General features: G+C 39.5%; 1 protein-coding gene across 4 annotated transcripts in view; it reads left to right on the forward strand.

The window, feature by feature from the left end:
* SH3KBP1 (SH3 domain containing kinase binding protein 1) overlaps window positions 1-17,084 on the forward strand; it is a 153,461-nt gene that overhangs the window by 70,651 nt on the left and 65,726 nt on the right. For all 4 annotated transcript variants that reach the window (XM_082220594.1, XM_082220596.1, XM_082220593.1 and 1 more), the window contains exon 4: window positions 15,931-16,037. In XM_082220594.1, the coding sequence (XP_082076720.1) occupies window positions 15,931-16,037 (107 nt within the window). The remainder of the gene's footprint in view (window positions 1-15,930; window positions 16,038-17,084) is intronic.

Consider the following 17,084-nt stretch of genomic DNA (forward strand, 5'->3'; position numbering starts at 1 on the left):
TGGCAGCTTGCACTCCCCCCCCCCTTCAGCCTTTTCCAATTTGCAGATAATCCAATAAGGAAAGAAAATCCAATATAAAAGTGCATGCTATCCAACTGTGGATGTGCTGAAGCACATTGTGTGGCCAGGTTTCTTTATGTGTGTTGTTTCTGTCAGCTCAAAGGATGCAGTGTGCCTTTCTCCATTGGTTGTTGCTGAAGGCACATTTGCAGTAATTTTTTTAAATTTCTAAAACAGTTCTTTTGCACAGAACAGCTCAAATAACCAACTTCCCACCCCATATTAAGTTCATAATTGGCAAGTGACTGTTTATAGCAGGGGTGTCAAACTCAAATTCATCGGGGGCCGCAGCAGCAGTTTGGTCACCCTCAAAGGGCCGGTTGTATCTGTAGGGACTATGTGTCCACATCATATGTACTTACAGTACAGGAGAGAAGGGTTCAGGCAGCCGTTGGATCTGTCACATCACAGGATGGCAGGCGCTCAATATGAAAACAGGTGGAGGTTTCCTGAATGCATGTAAAGTGGAGGTTTCCTGTGTAGAACGGCCGGCGCCACTAGAGGGCAGACGTTCTCTGGCTTGAAGGCTGCCGCACATGCGCTGAAGAGGCGGCTTGCTTGTGTCAAAAAAACCCACAATGAGAATAAAAGGTGAAGGCCGGCGGCGGCTACACGGGCCACATGACGAGGTCTGGCGGGCGGATTCGGCCCACGGACCTTGTGTTTGACACCCGTGGTTTATAGCTATCTAGAAAAGCACAGTAAATACTTCGGTAGTTAATTGTGCAAAGTAGGCAATGCTGGTTATATACATTTTACATTACCCACATATATTATCCAAATATATATATATATGTTTTGGAAACATGCTGAGTTTATTATCTCAGTACCAGTTTTCCCCTTCCTTTTCTTTCATCATAGTATGATGAAATAAACAGGATATTCTCGAATATAGTTAGGTTCATGCAACAGCTTAAAAACATGATCCTGCTAAATAGAATATGTTTTGATTGCTTGAAAGAAAACATGCAATTTTGACACAGTTATGTCAGTGGGTTGCCTTGCCAGTTATGCTCTCCAGAGAGTGTGGAACCATCCAAGGATTTTTATTTCAAGAACAAATGTTGTATTTTTTACCTTGGAGGCTTACCAGCTTCTGTTTCTTATCTCAAAGCCAAGTCCTCGGTGACTATGAAACTTTGAAATGTGCTATTCATGGCAGAAACTGCCTGTTTGTGTCAAAATCTTACTGGAAACTAAGGGGGAAAAACTTACCAGAAACCAGTACAGTGGTACCTCGGGTTAAGAACTTAATTCGTTCTGGAGGTCCGTTCTTAACCTGAAACTGTTCTGAACCTGAGGTACCACTTTAGCTAATGGGGCCTCCAGCTGCCGCTGTGCCACCGCCATGCGATTTCTGTTCTTATCCTGAAGCAAAGTTCTTAACCTGAGGTACTATTTCTGGGTTAGCGGAGTCTGTAACCTGAAGCATCTGTAACCCAAGATACCACTGTATTAGGCTATTGAGCCACCAGTCAAAGAAACTCAACCCAAAGGACTGAATCAAGGCAGTCTGTGAAACTAACAATCATCCTATATAAGCAACTAGCAGCATCATACCTGGCATTGCTCAGGAATTCTAAGGATCAATGCAATCAGAAAGGTTCAGTCCACCATCTTGATTCAAACTGGCATCCAGTTGTATCCTAACTTAGATGAAAACCTGATCGTGAAACTCAGGAACCATCATGCAAAATTTGCTTATACCTGAAGAGGTGTCCAAACACATAGCAAGCAGACAACTTCCCAAAATATATAGTAGATAGAATATTATATAATGAGAGCAATTAAACATAGCATTAAGCTAAAGTCCCTCCCCCACCAAAAAAAAACACCTCTGTTGCAGAATATGATTGGATTTACTTAGACAAGGGAATAAAATCCATAAAGTATTGCAGATAAGTAGGTGACCTATGGCAGATTAGAAAGAACAAGACAGCACTTAGAAGTCCTATTAGTTACTTATGTAAGGTCCCAGGTAGGAGAATCATGTTGGGGGAAAAGAAAACAAAAAACAAAACAAAACCCCAAGCCATGTGATATGAGATGTTTGATGAAGATATACAGTACTAGAATATAGGCTCTGAAAACCAAAGATTCTGATACATTTTGCCTGTGGAATTTTTGCATTATCTTTTCGGTGTTCTAAAAGACTTGGCATTGGGTTTTTTGGGTTACGCTTGTGCAAGTAATAGAAGGCTCCATATGGTCTGTGGCAGCTGGGCCTCTGTTATCTGGGGCACTAAAATGGAAAGGAAGTACATCCTGTTACAACTTTTAAATCCTAGCAATTTTTAATAGTGTTTTGGTATGCCTGGGCTTGTACTAACCATTTAATTTTTAATGTCTCCTGCAAGTTCACTTTTATGTAAGAGATTTTTAAATGTCACAGTATGTCAGAAAGCAAATGAAAGCTGGATAAACAGGAAAATTGACTATTCTAAATCATTGTACTAAGACTTGTACAAGGTAGAAAAATGATGAGGAAATGAAATGTAGCATGGTATCAAAGGTGCTTTTAAAAAATGATGGGTCAAGCCTCCTGACTCCTTGCAACTTCAACATGGGTCCTGATATTTTGGACCCAGACTGTTTTATGGATTGACTCATCATTCCCATTTCAGGTCTATGCCAGCTGCATATGGAAGTTTGCTTGGGACACTATACTTCTGTTGGTGCAGCATCACACTGTTGACTCATGTTAATCTTGTGGTCTAGTAAGACCCCTAGGTCTTTTTCTTACATACTGCTGGCAGGCCAGGTGTCCCCTATCTTATCTGTGCAGCTGGTTCTTCCTGCCTAAGTGTAGAACCTTACAGTTGTCCCCATTGTAATTCAGTTTGTTGGTTTTTGCCCAGTTCTCCTGTCTGTTAACATTAAGCATGAATTCTGATTCTGTCTTAAGTGGCATTGGCCACCCCTCCCAATTTGATGTCATCTGCAAATTTGATGAGCATACCCTCAATTCCTTAATCCAAGTTATTTATAAAGATGTTGAACAACAGCGGGCCCAGGACAAAACCCTACAGCACCCCACTTGTCACTTTTTTCCAGAATGACGAGGGACCATTAGTGAGCACTATTTGGGTTTGGCAAGTCAACCAACTTCAATTCCACCTAACACTTATCTTGTCCAGTCTACATTTGCCAGCTTCTCTGTAGGTATATCATGGGGGACATTGTCAAAAGCCTTACTGAAATCAAGATACACTGTGTCCCTCAGCATTTCCCTGATCCATCAAGTTCATCAGGCCCTGGAGATTTGGATTTATGCAAAGTAGCTAGATGTTCCCTTACCACCTCTTTCTATCTTGGACTTCAGCTTCCTCTTTGCCTCATTTATTAGTAAAAATATATATAGGACACTCTTTGACCTTAATCACCTCTCTAGAGTCTAGCAGATAAGACTCAAAATGATGTCCCACTTATCTCTCGTCTGTATTCAAATTAATGTAAAGCTGATAGCTCTGGCCCTCTTTTTCAATTTTATTGATCTTCAGGCTGAAGGAGCAGCCGGGTCATTTGCAGGTCTTTTCATTTTTGGAGGAATTTAAAGGATACTACATTCCTGACACGGCCATGATTCTTTGGTTCGATTTCTGCTAATGTGTTTCAATGCTGAACACAGACAGAGGAGCTTGAAAAGTTTTTGGAATTTCATTTCCTGTTTTGAACCCGAGGGTAGGTCACTTGCAGCACTACCCTGGAGCATCTGCTCTGCCTGTATTGTAATTTATAGGCATAAAATGATGGCGATGAGAATGAGAGCCAAAGATACAGATCAACAATCTCATCTTTGTAGAGCCGGCACGTTACATTCTGTTCCTGTAATGGGTTGCAATGAGGAAACTGTTAAGTGTATCACTTTCTCTTACCAGACTTGTGGCCAGTGTGAATGCTGCATGAGAGAGATGAGATTAAACTTGAAATGCCTGTGTCAGGACACTAAGGGTGCTATCCAGCCAAGAAGCCCCTCCAACTCAAGCACTGTTGTCTGTGGCAACAGAACTTCCCTCTCCTCTCCCTGTGCATCCCCTAAATTTGTCCTGGGGAACATTTAGGTAGCATGTGGGAGAGGAGAGGGAGCAGGAAAAATAGCCTGGGCTATCGGAGCTGTTTAGATGCGTACTGGCCTAAGAAACTAAAAGTCAATCCAACAGCCCATTCATGGAGCAGCCAGCCATGTAGTTTACAGTGGAGAGAGAGAGTGGACTGGAAGGTGCTTGTTAGAGAGAACCAACTGAGGGAATAAATGCACACACACGGGAAACCATTTATAGCCAAAGGCGGCAGTTTCTTGGTAGGTGAAAATGGTATCCAGTATCTGGGACAGAAGGGAGGAAAGGCTGATATGGCACAATGTATTTGATAAAACATGTATAGGATTGGGGGGTGGGGCGGAGAAAACAACCATTATAGACAGGTTACAAAGAAATTGAGACATTTCCGTTACATTCCTGTATATTGTTTAGATTTGGGCTTTTGCTGTTTGACTTTTTAAAAATCCTAAACCCATATTTATACCGTGCATTATAAAAATCCAGGGTGTTTGTTTATGAAAGCATTTAAATGACATCCACAATCTAAATAAGAGAGCGCGCGCGCAAATTGTATTTCCTTGTTAAATAATAAAATAAATTACTCTTAATTGGTTTTATGTCATCACATCTTCACTACATCCAAATTATGCTGTCCTTCTAACCCATGAAGCAATTGGTGATTACTCCATTAATGGCAAATGCATTGTGTTCAGTCATGTAATATATTTGATCTTATGTACTTGCGATAAAAAAATGTATTTATTCTGAAAATGGAATGTACAGGTTTATGACATCCAGCATACCAATTCAGTAATTTTTTAATAATTATGATGAAGCCACTATTTTTCCCTTGGGCAACATATGCTTTCCTCCCTTTTTGTCTGTGTATCTAAGCTCTGAAGCTGATCCTAACTCTGAGCTAGGGGATTGTCATGTGGCCTCCTCCTTTACAGTGGCTGCCCCCTTGTGGTAGACCATGTACACTAATTAGAACAGTAATTTTCTCTCTCTCTCTCCTGTATAGTGAGCGTCATGGAGAATGCAGGTTAGAACAGCAAGGCAAAATGTCTTTTTACTGGAAAAGTTTGCATTTGTGGTAAGATGTGAAGAGGGGCCATGTCAACCTGTCTGGGGCCCTTCATGCTCACACATTCATATTAAGCTATAGTTTAGCTTAGCATTTTCTCTGAACCAGCTTGAGTGTATGATCATATTTTACTGTGCAAATGTTTTGATTCCAGTTCCTAATAAGCTGTTCCTTTTCTATGAACAATAGTTATAACAAGTGCTTTTTATCTAGAAAAATACATGCTGGTATTCACCATGAAGTTGGTACAGTAAGTGCCACACTTTTTAACAACAACAACAGTGCCGGTACTGCGTGCCCTTGAGTACCCCCTGGGGGGGGGACACTGGTTGTAACGGTTATCTTTCTCTGTTCTGAAGAATAAGCTAGTTTAACTATGAATGAGACTTCCAGGATTTTCTAAAGTCATTTGGAAACTTGCTTTAGATTTAAATGCATGCAAGTGATCTGAGTGCAGGACATGCACATTTTACTGTGTTAGCGTATGCTACAGCATGTTACACCAAGCAGTTTGTTTGGATAAAAGGTGACCGTGCAGATAATCCCACACCTCTTAGTTGTTTTTTAGGGATAGTCTCATTTCTGTATGGCCCTGAGGTATTCCATAACCATTTGCTTCCCTCATGGTTAATTTTAAGTGGCAGATGTTCAATAACATAATGAAATCACTGCTATATTGGTTTACAAAGCCCAATGTTGTGTCATAATGATTCATTTATCTTGATGCCAAATACCATGCAGTACTCTGCTTATATATGTATTTGCGTAGATAGCTTGTCTGTTCTAGGCTTTGTTCTTTATGGATAACACCTTCATATATATTTTTAGGGGGGGAATTAAACTGCTCAGTCAGAAAATTCTCTCAGTGGTATTCAAATAAAATTGTATTTAAAACATGACTAAAAGTCACACATCAGTAAAAAACAAATATACATACAACCATTATCATTAAAAATAAATATAAAAGCAACATAACTAAATAATCTGTATTGCTGAAACAGAAAACCTTCAGAGCATTTATATCTTCTACATAAAATGGAATACTTTAAATGATAGTTTGTGAGGAAAGAAATAGTGAGATATCGCTAAATAGAAACAGGAAGTTTGCTTCTTCAGTCTTCTGAAAAAAACACAAAGGTTTTTTCCTTTAATCCATATACCAAAATGTTTGCTACTTTTAGGAATGAAAATATTCCTAGTGGAGTCAAAAGGCTGTATCTAATATTAGTCATACTCAGAGCAGACCTATCAGATTGAATGGACATGATTTACTAAGGTGCATTAATTTGGAAGGGTCTACTTTGAATATAACTTAGTTGGCTATATCCCAAAGAATGCATTTTTCTCCTCTTGTTAGAGGCCCCTAAAGGTTCCTGAGTATCATGGGGGGAAAATAAGGAAATGCATGATTGAAAAATAATTTGTTGAACAATTGAATAACAATTCATTTTTGAATGCTATATTTTTAGAATTCATTCTTTAAAACGAAACAAAAAATATGTTCATAAATGACAGGACATTTTGTCCTGTATTTTTAGTCAATATCTTACTTTATCCTGTTTAACAGAAAAAGTTAAGAATTGCTTACTTATATTAAAGCAAAAGAATCCTAAGGGAATATAGATATAGATATATAATATTTTCATTAACTTTTTGTTCCAAAAATTAATGGAGTCTAAGCTGGACATAATCTGTTAGACATATTGCCCTTTTTGTAACATGTTTGGTGACATTTTCAGTCACCTCTGGGTTCGGCACGCATATTCATCTTTCAGAAGCCTATTAATTGGTCATTGACTGTATTTTCTTCGATGATTAGAATGCATATAAAGATACTCAATTTTGTATTTAGATATTAGTCATATGCTCTCTCAAACTGCATTTGAGATAAATCAGCTGTTCCTTAAAAAATGAGATGTTAAACAACTGCTGTTATGTGTTGCTAAGGAGGAAGGCAATATAAATAACTTGCTATTGTATCCCTATGAAATAGTTTGCAGTCTTGAACTGAAAATGTTTTTGAGATTTTTAAGAATATACTAATAACAGGCTTTCATTTATTTATATCCCTTGCACAACGAAAAAAGATTATCTGTTGATCTGTTTAAGTGATTTTGGGTTAACTTTTAATTAAGTATTTAACCATATTCTTAGTTCATTGAGTAAGGGGTAAGGGCAGGGAATACAGCTTTCTCTGCCCACCCCCGCAGTACTAAAGAGAATATTTTATTTAAGCAGTTCGGAATCACTTAGGTGCTTGGTAATCTAATGAGAATTTTATTGTTCATGTGGGAGTATGTGCTAACTGAAGTGAATGGCATTAAACTAGCACTTCTGTAGGCTACAAATGTAGTTTAGTTATACAACAAAATGCCTTTCCCCTGACTCCTAATTCTATAGGTCATCTTATAGATACTCCTTATAGATATATATCTACAGATAATGAATAGGATCTAAAGAGGGTATATGCATGCCCAAGGAACTATTGATTTTGAACAGCAGGCTATTAATTGTCCTTGTAACCCCTCAGTTTCAAAAGCTATTTTGCCCTGTGATATGCAAAGCCGCTGCTCAAATAGTCCAGAGTTCTTTTGCATGATGGAACTATTTTAAGATTCCTTAGCTCTTGGCCACGACATCGTTCTTTCTTTATGTTCCATTACTGCAATGATAAGGTTAGTAGGTTCGCTTGCTTCACTGTGTAGTGTTTGGTTTGCATTAATTGAATGTCTGAGCAGTTTTCACTCCTACATGGAAACATTCAGACATTGCAAGAGGGGGTAGGGGAAGTGAGCCTGTAAGCCCAATACAGTGGTACATTGGGTTACAGACGCTTCAGGTTACAGACTCTGCTAACCCAGAAATAGTACCTCGGGTTAAGAATTTTGCTTCAGGGTGAGAACAGAAATCACGCGGCGGCAGAGGGAGGCCCCATTAGCTAAAGTGGTACCTCAGGTTAAGAACAGTTTCAGGTTAAGAACGGACCTCCAGAATAAATTAAGTTCTTAACCTGAGGTACCACTGTACTGTGTTCCTTCCCAATTTTAGTGAAACCTTCCTCCAAGTCATTATAAAAGGCAGGGCTTTGTTGCACCCATGCCCCTCCTCACATGGCCTCTGAGGAGTGAATAGTTTTTGGAGCATGTTTGTTTTTTGGTCTTTTCAGCTTTTAGTCTGTGATCAAAGAGGGAGGATTAGACTTGAAGGACATCTGCCCATAGGCCCAACTTTTGCCTTGTCTCAACTGAATAATAAGAGTTGTAAAAAAAGAGAGAACTATCTGAGGACAATCTCATTACAATCGCACCTTGGTTTTCGAACAGCTTAGTTCACGAACAACTCAGAACTCGAACGTCGCAAAGCCTGGAAGTAGGTGTTCCAGTTTGTGAAGTGCTTCGGAAGCTGAACGTCTGGCGTGTCTTCTGCAATTTCTGATTGGCTGCAGGACACTCCTGCAGCCAATCGGAAGTCACGCCTTTGTTTTCAAATGTTTCAGAAGTCGAACGGACTTCTGGAACGCATTCTGTTCGAAAACTAAGTTATGACTGTATATAGTTATGTCCTCGGGTAGCACTAGACTTAGTTGTGTCTGGGTGGAGTTAGGAGGCTGCTGTTACTTTCTTGTTTGAGAGAAATGATAATAAAGCTTCCTAACTGGTGTGCCCATGACAAGCTTGTAAGAGCTGCAGTTTTTATCCAAGTGCCACACTCGGTTGAGTTCTCAATTACTGACTTAGACAGAGATGATTTATACTATACATTTGTCTGGGTCTGTCAGTGTCCGCCATGGTAATTAATGATATCTTCATTGTAGTATAATACATTAAGCACATGTTATTCTTTGACACAGATAAAAACTCGAATAGCAGTTGGATCCTGATTGAACTCATAGATTATTTATGTAGACCCTTTTTTTGGCTAAGAAATTCATGTCTCTCCTTTGGAGACAGTACAGTGCTGAAGTGTGTTATCTGGTGACAATGTTTTTCTACAGCTGCTTTCTAAAATAAGCTGGTGAATTACTTAAAGACTTGCATGCATTTTTATATATCTATCTTTGTAGCAGACAGCTATACTTTTAACAAAATCCAAATACGGATATCTAGGGTTATCAAGGGTGAATTTTTAAATAGATATGAATTTCTGTCAAAGCTCTGCAAATTGACTTCCAAGAAAAGTTTAATAGTGCACTTCTTTTAAGTAAGAATCATTTTTTTGTGATTGGATTGCATAATGGTACTTTATGGTAGATTTATTTTTATTTATTAATACATTTATAATCCAGATTTTCTCCAAAGGTGAAAGAGCTATGTTAACAATAATGGCTCCAAAACTCAGCATTATACTAATCCAATTTTAGAACAAGCCATGTTGTTTGTTTCTTTGCCCCCCCTCCCCCCCACCATTATGCCTTTAGTGGCCTATGCCAAACTCTGTCTCAAGAGGCTACACAGAAGAATATATGCTAACTTGTGCTGAAGAATCCTTCTCTAGCATGCACCTAATTCTTCAAATCCACGTATGTTATCTGTTTGACAAGAGTTAGGTAAAGCAGATTAGATAAATCCACCCTCGGCTGCATAAACTGCACACCTGAAAGGGGATACCTAACTATTGACCATGCTAGCTGGGACTGATGGGAGTTGGTGTACAATAACATCTGGAGGGCATTTTACAAGACATGTTCTAACTAAAAGGGTGGTGGTGCCAAATGGCTGTAAATGACCAGGAAGATCCCCAAAACAAAGAGCTGGACTCTTGTTCACTCCAGAATCATTGCCATCTATTCACATTCAGGATTTTCTCTTTTTCCCTTTTGCTCTTTATTATTGATTGGTTTCCCATTTCAAAGCCACCTAGTTTGATACTGTGTTTTTCTTTACAGTTTCTGTAGTCTCCATCTATCTTCTTCAAATATTTGAAACCTGCCATTTCCCCCCACAAAGAACATTTTTCTAGATTCCTGCAGAATTTTCTGTGTGGGGGGAGGGAGAAATATTTGGATAACTTATACAGGTGGTGAACATTTTGCGCGGGGGTTCCGTACCTGACCCCTGCATGCATCGGCGGAGTGTATAAGCGTGCCCTACCCCATTATGCCCCACTCCTCCCTCATTACGCCCTCTTCAGGTTCCAAAAGGACCCGCATGTTGGCTGTCGCAGTTCATTTGGACATGCCTAAAATGATTGTTGCCTGTATCACGATTTACTTTTTAATGTACATGTAATTAAATCATTAAGCTTACACAAGAAGTAAAACACCTCTCTCCAAGTGGTCTTTCCAACTCTAACTTTTGACACAAAATGGTGTAACAGTTCTTCGAGCTGTAAAAGATGAGATAAAGAAATGTAACAGGTGACCTTATATACTCATTTTTGTTGGTGTCTTGAGAATTTTTCTGAATGGCAAACTAAATTAGACTCGTAACAGTGACATCCAAGAATTAATGATTACAGATTCATATGCCTAAAAGCATGTGAATGATGCCAGCAGATGTCAAAATTTTAGGCGTTTTTCTGTTGTGTTTCTGCTGCTCATCCTGAAGCATCTGTAGGCCAGGCTGTAGTGTCACTGCGCAGCAGATAACTTGCAACGTGGCGTGAAAAATACATGACAATGTAATTGGAAGATAACAAATACATAATCTTGAAACCTTTTACTTGAAATGATTATGTACCGCAAGGAAAAAAAAGTCAAGCTTGGCAGGCAGGAAATGCATTGGGTGTGTAAGACTATAAATCAAGAGGCAAAGGGTGTTGTTTTATTCATAGAATGAAATTGCTGGAATGGTCCCAAAGGACAATTGAGCCCAACCCCACTGCCTAAAGGCAGCGCTGAGCCAGTTGTATATGCATCAGAAAAGAGAGCTGTGACATGCTCCCACTGTGCACAAGCAATTCAGTATCCCTTCTCCCATAAGACATTATGAAGACAGAGCCATGTGTATAGCCTGTCACTACAGTGGAAAAGAAATGCTTACCCCTGCTTCTCTTGGGCTCCCACATCTATTGGAGTTGGTGATAAAGAAGGAGGGAGATTAGGACGAATATGATGGGCCAGGCAAACTCCCATTTCAGGAATTAGCAGCAAGGCTGACCTAGATATTATTAGCAAATCTAATTACCTAAAAAACATAACAGAAGGCTGTATGTTTAGGCACGATTCCTTTGGAAGCAGAGTCATGAAAACCTTAGTTTGAACTCTAGTTAGATTTTTGGAAAATAGCATTTTAGCATTTTTTTCCCCTTGGAAAAATTAGCAACTTTTCCAGACCTATTTCTCTGTAGGGATTGATTCCAAAGCTTATCAATTAGTTAGATTATAAGTACATTTGCATGTTACCAAAACCTTAATAGGTTCAACCATTTCAAAAACACTGATCCTTCCACAGTTCCTAAAATAAATTTATGTACTATGAACAAATAAGCAGGTATTACTTGTCTATATTATTTTAGCAACCATGAATGACCTGTGCTAAATATTGGATAAGAAAAAAAATACTCACTGCCTATATCTGGGGCTTTGCAACACTGAATACAATGACATGGGAGAATTCATGAGAACCAATTTAAAGAATGGGAACTTCATAAGGCTTCTTTTGGTATGTAAAATAAGATCATAAAACAGTTGCCTTCCCCCCACATATGTGTATTAATTTCTGTAAGAGAGATGAAATATTTAGCTATTTGATGATTTCCAAATTCTCAGAAGGAAGGTTACCACTTTAATGTATACTTTTTTCCATTGTTTGAGACAGGAGCAGATTAAAGCCCCATTGATTAAAACTGCCTCACATTAATGAATCAACTAAAACTTTGGCTTGATTGATCTACCCCTTAAATTTACACCCCTGCTTCTAATACAGTGGGGAAATTGAAATGTTCAGGGATAACTATTTAGGACTAAAAAAATTAAAATACTAATTAAATTGACTTCCAATAAGTGTTTTCATCATATATTTTTTCAACTGTGTTTGACTCATTTTGGTATCTATGCAAATTTTCTTTGCTGGAAGCAAAACCAGCTCTTCAAATATACAGCTTATAGAGACAAGGTCTAGTTTCCAAGGAGACCTACTAGCATAGTGCAGAAGTAATAGAATTAAATTACTTACATATTTTGAACAGTTTTCTTAAAACACATTTTGATTTGGTTTTAATATTTCAGTATGCATGGGGAAATGATTACTATTGTAGGATAAAATGTAACATTTTACAGGATTGCTAAATATATAACATTTTAAGATTAGAATATTTAATATGATTTACATTATATTAATTTTAAAAAATGTGATTTGAATGAATGTTATGAGATCCAATTATTTGTTAATAGCAATAAAGAAAACATTAGACCAAATCTGAACAAACATATTCATTTCCACAACAGGGAGTAAAGGAGAGGTAGTTTTGGAACACACCAAACTGATTTGAAAATATTCCACAACATTTATGTAATGTTTATATCATTTTTGTATAAATATTGCTCCCTAAACAAGCCTGCTGCATAAACCTGAGAGGAAGAATGGCTTTATGGCAGATGATGATGCAAAGTCCTCTATGCTGTCGAGAGTCACAATTGTGTGGATGCATCTGGTAGCCAGCCCTCAATGAACAGATCTTTATCTCCAAACTCCTGAGGCCCTTAAGAGACCCCACATCAGGGCTTGCAATGAGATCACGCTCACCCACCCACTGTCCTCTCTGGCTAATGCCCTGCTGACAGCTCTAAAAGGTAAAGGGGACCCCTGACCATTAGGTCCAGTCATGCCCGACTCGGGGGTTGCCGCGCTCATTTCACTTTATTGGCCAAGGGAGCCAGCGTACAGCTTCCGGGTCATGTGGCCAGCATGACTAAGCCGCTTCTGGCAAACCAGAGCAGTGCACGGAAACGCCGTTTACCTTCCCACCGGAGTGGTACCTATTTATCTACTTGTACTGTGTGCTTTCGAACTGCTAGGTTGGCAGGAGCAGGGACCGAACAACGGGAGCTCACCCCGTCGCAGGGATTCGAACCGCTGACCTTCTGATCAAGTCCTAGGCTCTGTGGTTTAACCCACAGTGCCGCCCGCGTCCCGCTGACAGCTCTAGCGATCAGCAAAAGCACCACCAATCTGCAGGCTTCTTTCCAGTTCTGTCAACAGGCAGCCAGCCAAATAGCACAGTGAAGTTGGGCATTAGCCTACATAAGCTGCACATGAACATAAAGAAGGGATGGACTGAACAGCTATTTATGTCCCGCTTTAGCCTTAATGGTACTCAATGATAGGTCTGTTCTATCCCATTTTAATGCTGAAAGAGCACATAAGAAGTCGGCATTTATGTTGTAAGCGTTCTGTACATGTTTTTCTATGTAAAATAAGTACAGTGGTACCTCAGGTTACATACGCCTCAGGTTACAGACACTTCATGTTACAGACTCCGCTAACCCAGAAATAGTGCTTCAGGTTAAGAACTTTGCTTCAGGATGAGAACAGAAATCATGCTCCGGCGGTGCGGCAGCAGCGGGAGGCCCCATTAGCTAAAGTGGTGCTTCAGGTTAAGAACAGTTTCAGGTTAAGAACAGACCTCTGGAACGAATTAAGTACTTAACCTGAGGTACCACTGTAGTTTCTAATCTGCACACTTCTCAGTGCTTTCCTTTGAACTCATCTGTGATACAAGATGAGACTTTTAAAAGAGGCCCAGTGGAACATGTGTACTCTGTATCCACGGGGCCTCTTTTAAAAGACTCACCCTGTATTTGTACACATCTTTTTTCATAAAGATGATGATGATGATGATGATGATGATGATTAATGCTGTGTTCCAATCCACAAGCTGGTTCAGAAGTGTCAGGCCTGTCAGCTTTGAAAAGCAGACCAAACTAATTCCTCTTTCATCCCTAATTCTAAGGCTGAACTCACCAATATCAGGTCTCTGTTGATTCTCAATGGGTGGATCACAGAGGGACAATCCTTGCTGTTCACTTCTGTCTCCCCTCTCCCCCCGCGCTCTCTCCCCCCTTCTTTGTTGTGGGTAGAAATGGGTCTTTGCACCAAAATGCATCAAATTTGTTTTTGTCAACATTCTGGAACCCCAGCGGTGTGGATGTTGCTTGTACCACCCTCAAATATTTACTACGGGGGCATATAAAAAGGACAGGTTAATACTCGTATTTCTCACACTTTTTTGGATACCTGACCTAGCTAATAATATTAAGCCAGTGATTTTTATACCTGGACTTTTGTGTCACTTCTTTCACGGCTTGCTTTTGCTGGCACAGTTCAAAGGGTTGGGTTAATCATCAAATAACAAAGCAGTATAAAAAATACCCCTTTTGTATGGTAGGGTTACCTTTTGATTGTAGCAATTGTTCTGCTGCCATCAAAAGTAATAATAAGAATTTAACATGAGGAGTGCAATTGAAAGTTCTTCCTGGTGAGTGTTTTCTTCAGAATGGTTAGCGGTATAAACTGACATGCTGAGCTGACCTGTGCCGCTGCGTCAGTAACTGTTGTTTGCTTTTATTCAGAGAGCTCTTTCAGGAATGTCATAGGTTAGGTGGCAATTAGAGCCCCACATGCGTGTGACCTACACACTTCTAGCTGAGGAGGAACTTGCTCTATAATTCAACGAAAAATAATTTCATTCACTAAGAGAATACCTAATTTGAATAGGAGGTTAAATAAAATAGAAGGTTAAATAAAAAGTTCATGTTTACTTGCAAGTGGAGTAGAGAAGTGGGCTATTTAGCATAATTGAATGGATGCTTTCATAAAACCTAGTAGTTAAACTGACATTTGTTTCTTTTACAAAAGTCAGTAACTTTTTTGGAGTTGAAAATCTTGGGCAAGGAGGCAGTAGAGTATAGCTCTCTTAGTGAAATTAAGATAACCACAGTCCTCTTCAGAAATTCCAAAAAGGTAAAGTAGACACATGAAGAAGAGTGTAGAATGTACTGTAGAGATGAGTGTGTCAGCTCTGCCTGCACTCTGTCACCTTCCAAATCATAGAAGGCAACAGTCTTCAGCTTGGAACCATTTGTAGGTTTTTGCTCCACATTGCATATAGTCACATTCTATAAGTTGGAGGAAGATGGAGCTATGGTCGCTTAGAGCAACCTCCCCCTCCACCTGCTGAAGTTGTGGTAGACCTTGGTGCCTCAAATTTCAGCTGTGCCCTGTGGGACATCAAAATTTCGCCCCCTTGCCTTCCATTCAGCACCATAGTTACAGCGTCACCTGCAGAGTCCCTAAGGCTCCATGCCCAGTGCGACTGAACCAATCTCTCTTCCCTAAACCCACCTCCGCTGCAGTCTCCTCTGCTGTGGGCTCACCCTGCCGCCATCACACCACTGTCTTCTGCCACAGGCACACCCACTACCTTCTGTGGCAGAGCATACCTTCAGCAAAAGTGGAGGAGGTGGGGGAGAGGGGAGGGGAGGATGCACCTATGTGGGAAACAAGGGTGGTGAGCAGCGTACTCCTTCACCCCAAATCTGCCTTAGAAGACCTCCCCACCTTGCCGCATGGGAGGTCTAGCTGTGACTAGGACACTCCTCTCTCTACCCGTCTCCTTTTCCCTGAAGCTTGTGAAGCTCATACTCAGTAAACATGCTGCATTTGTTATTGCTGTAGTGCTCTAGGTTTCCTGTAATTTTCAGACGTGTGTTAAGAAAGGGCAGCATAGCAAACTACTTTGTAGTGCAGTTGATAGTTTAAGCACGAATGTTATAATTAATAATGTTTTTAACTTTTTATGTAGGTGATCGGAATAGGCGGAGAAGATGTCAGGTGGCTTTCAGTTATATGCCTCAGAATGAAGATGAACTAGAGTTGAAAGTTGGAGATATCATAGAGGTGGTTGGAGAAGTAAGTAGCACTCATATGCTTAGAAAAGTACTCCATTGTTTGTTCAGTGGATGTATGTGTTCTTATTTTGTATTTTTATGTTGTGAACTGCTGTGATCTTCAGATGAAGGGCAGTATACAAATTTTAATAATAATAATAATAATAATAGACAATCCAAGGAAGATTCAGTAACAGTGTCTGTAACAGTTGTCTTGTAACAGTGACCAGTACTTCAGCATACACGTAGGACGTTTTATGTGGCCTGTGGGATTCTTTGCTATCTAAGAGGGGAGTGGTTGGGCAGAATATATTGTGCATAAAATCCCAAATAACTCTGTGATACCATAACCCTATGAAAAATATGTGATTGTGGTACTTAAAAAGCAGCAAGCCATTTTAAATATGTTCAGCTGATTAGAAAATAGCATGCACGATAAAATCAGTAGAAGTTAAACCAAGAAATCTTTGGCTCAGTACATGAATCCTCACTTTTTATTTTGTTCCTATGAAGGCAAGCATTAATTCAGTGCTTGATGTTGGAACAATACTCTATGCTAGATTGCGAATATCATGATGAATGTTTACTATGTATGTGTACGGGAGATAGGCTGTTTCATGAATAATGCATTTTCATTTGTAACCTTTTATTGGCTTAAATTAATAGCACTATTTCATACAATATGGCGCAAGACTGGCTCAATTTGGGATTGCTAAATTTCAGAGTCAGCGTTGTGTACAGTTTACAGTACATTATAACCTCTATCCTTGTGTCTTGTCGCACTTTACAGTTTGTTTACATGCCTTACCTATATTAATTTCTTATTCATATTAATACAGCACCTTCAAAATGCACTGCACTTTAAATAGTAACAAGCAAAAAAACCCCAAAAAACCCTTAAAATTTGTGTGGGGGAAAGATAGAGAGCAAGGGAGGAAGGTGCAGGTAACCGGAAGAATATGCTTTCGATTCAGTTACAGTTACTTAGGCTTGGTTTCAGTAGGGAATCAGGACTTAAAGGGTTTTGAGGAAGGATTAAAAAGAAAGATGTGGCATCACATAGGTTTAC

The sequence above is a fragment of the Podarcis vaucheri genome, assembly GCF_965113315.1.
Source record: "Podarcis vaucheri genome assembly, chromosome: 4".
NCBI lineage: Eukaryota > Metazoa > Chordata > Lepidosauria > Squamata > Lacertidae > Podarcis > Podarcis vaucheri.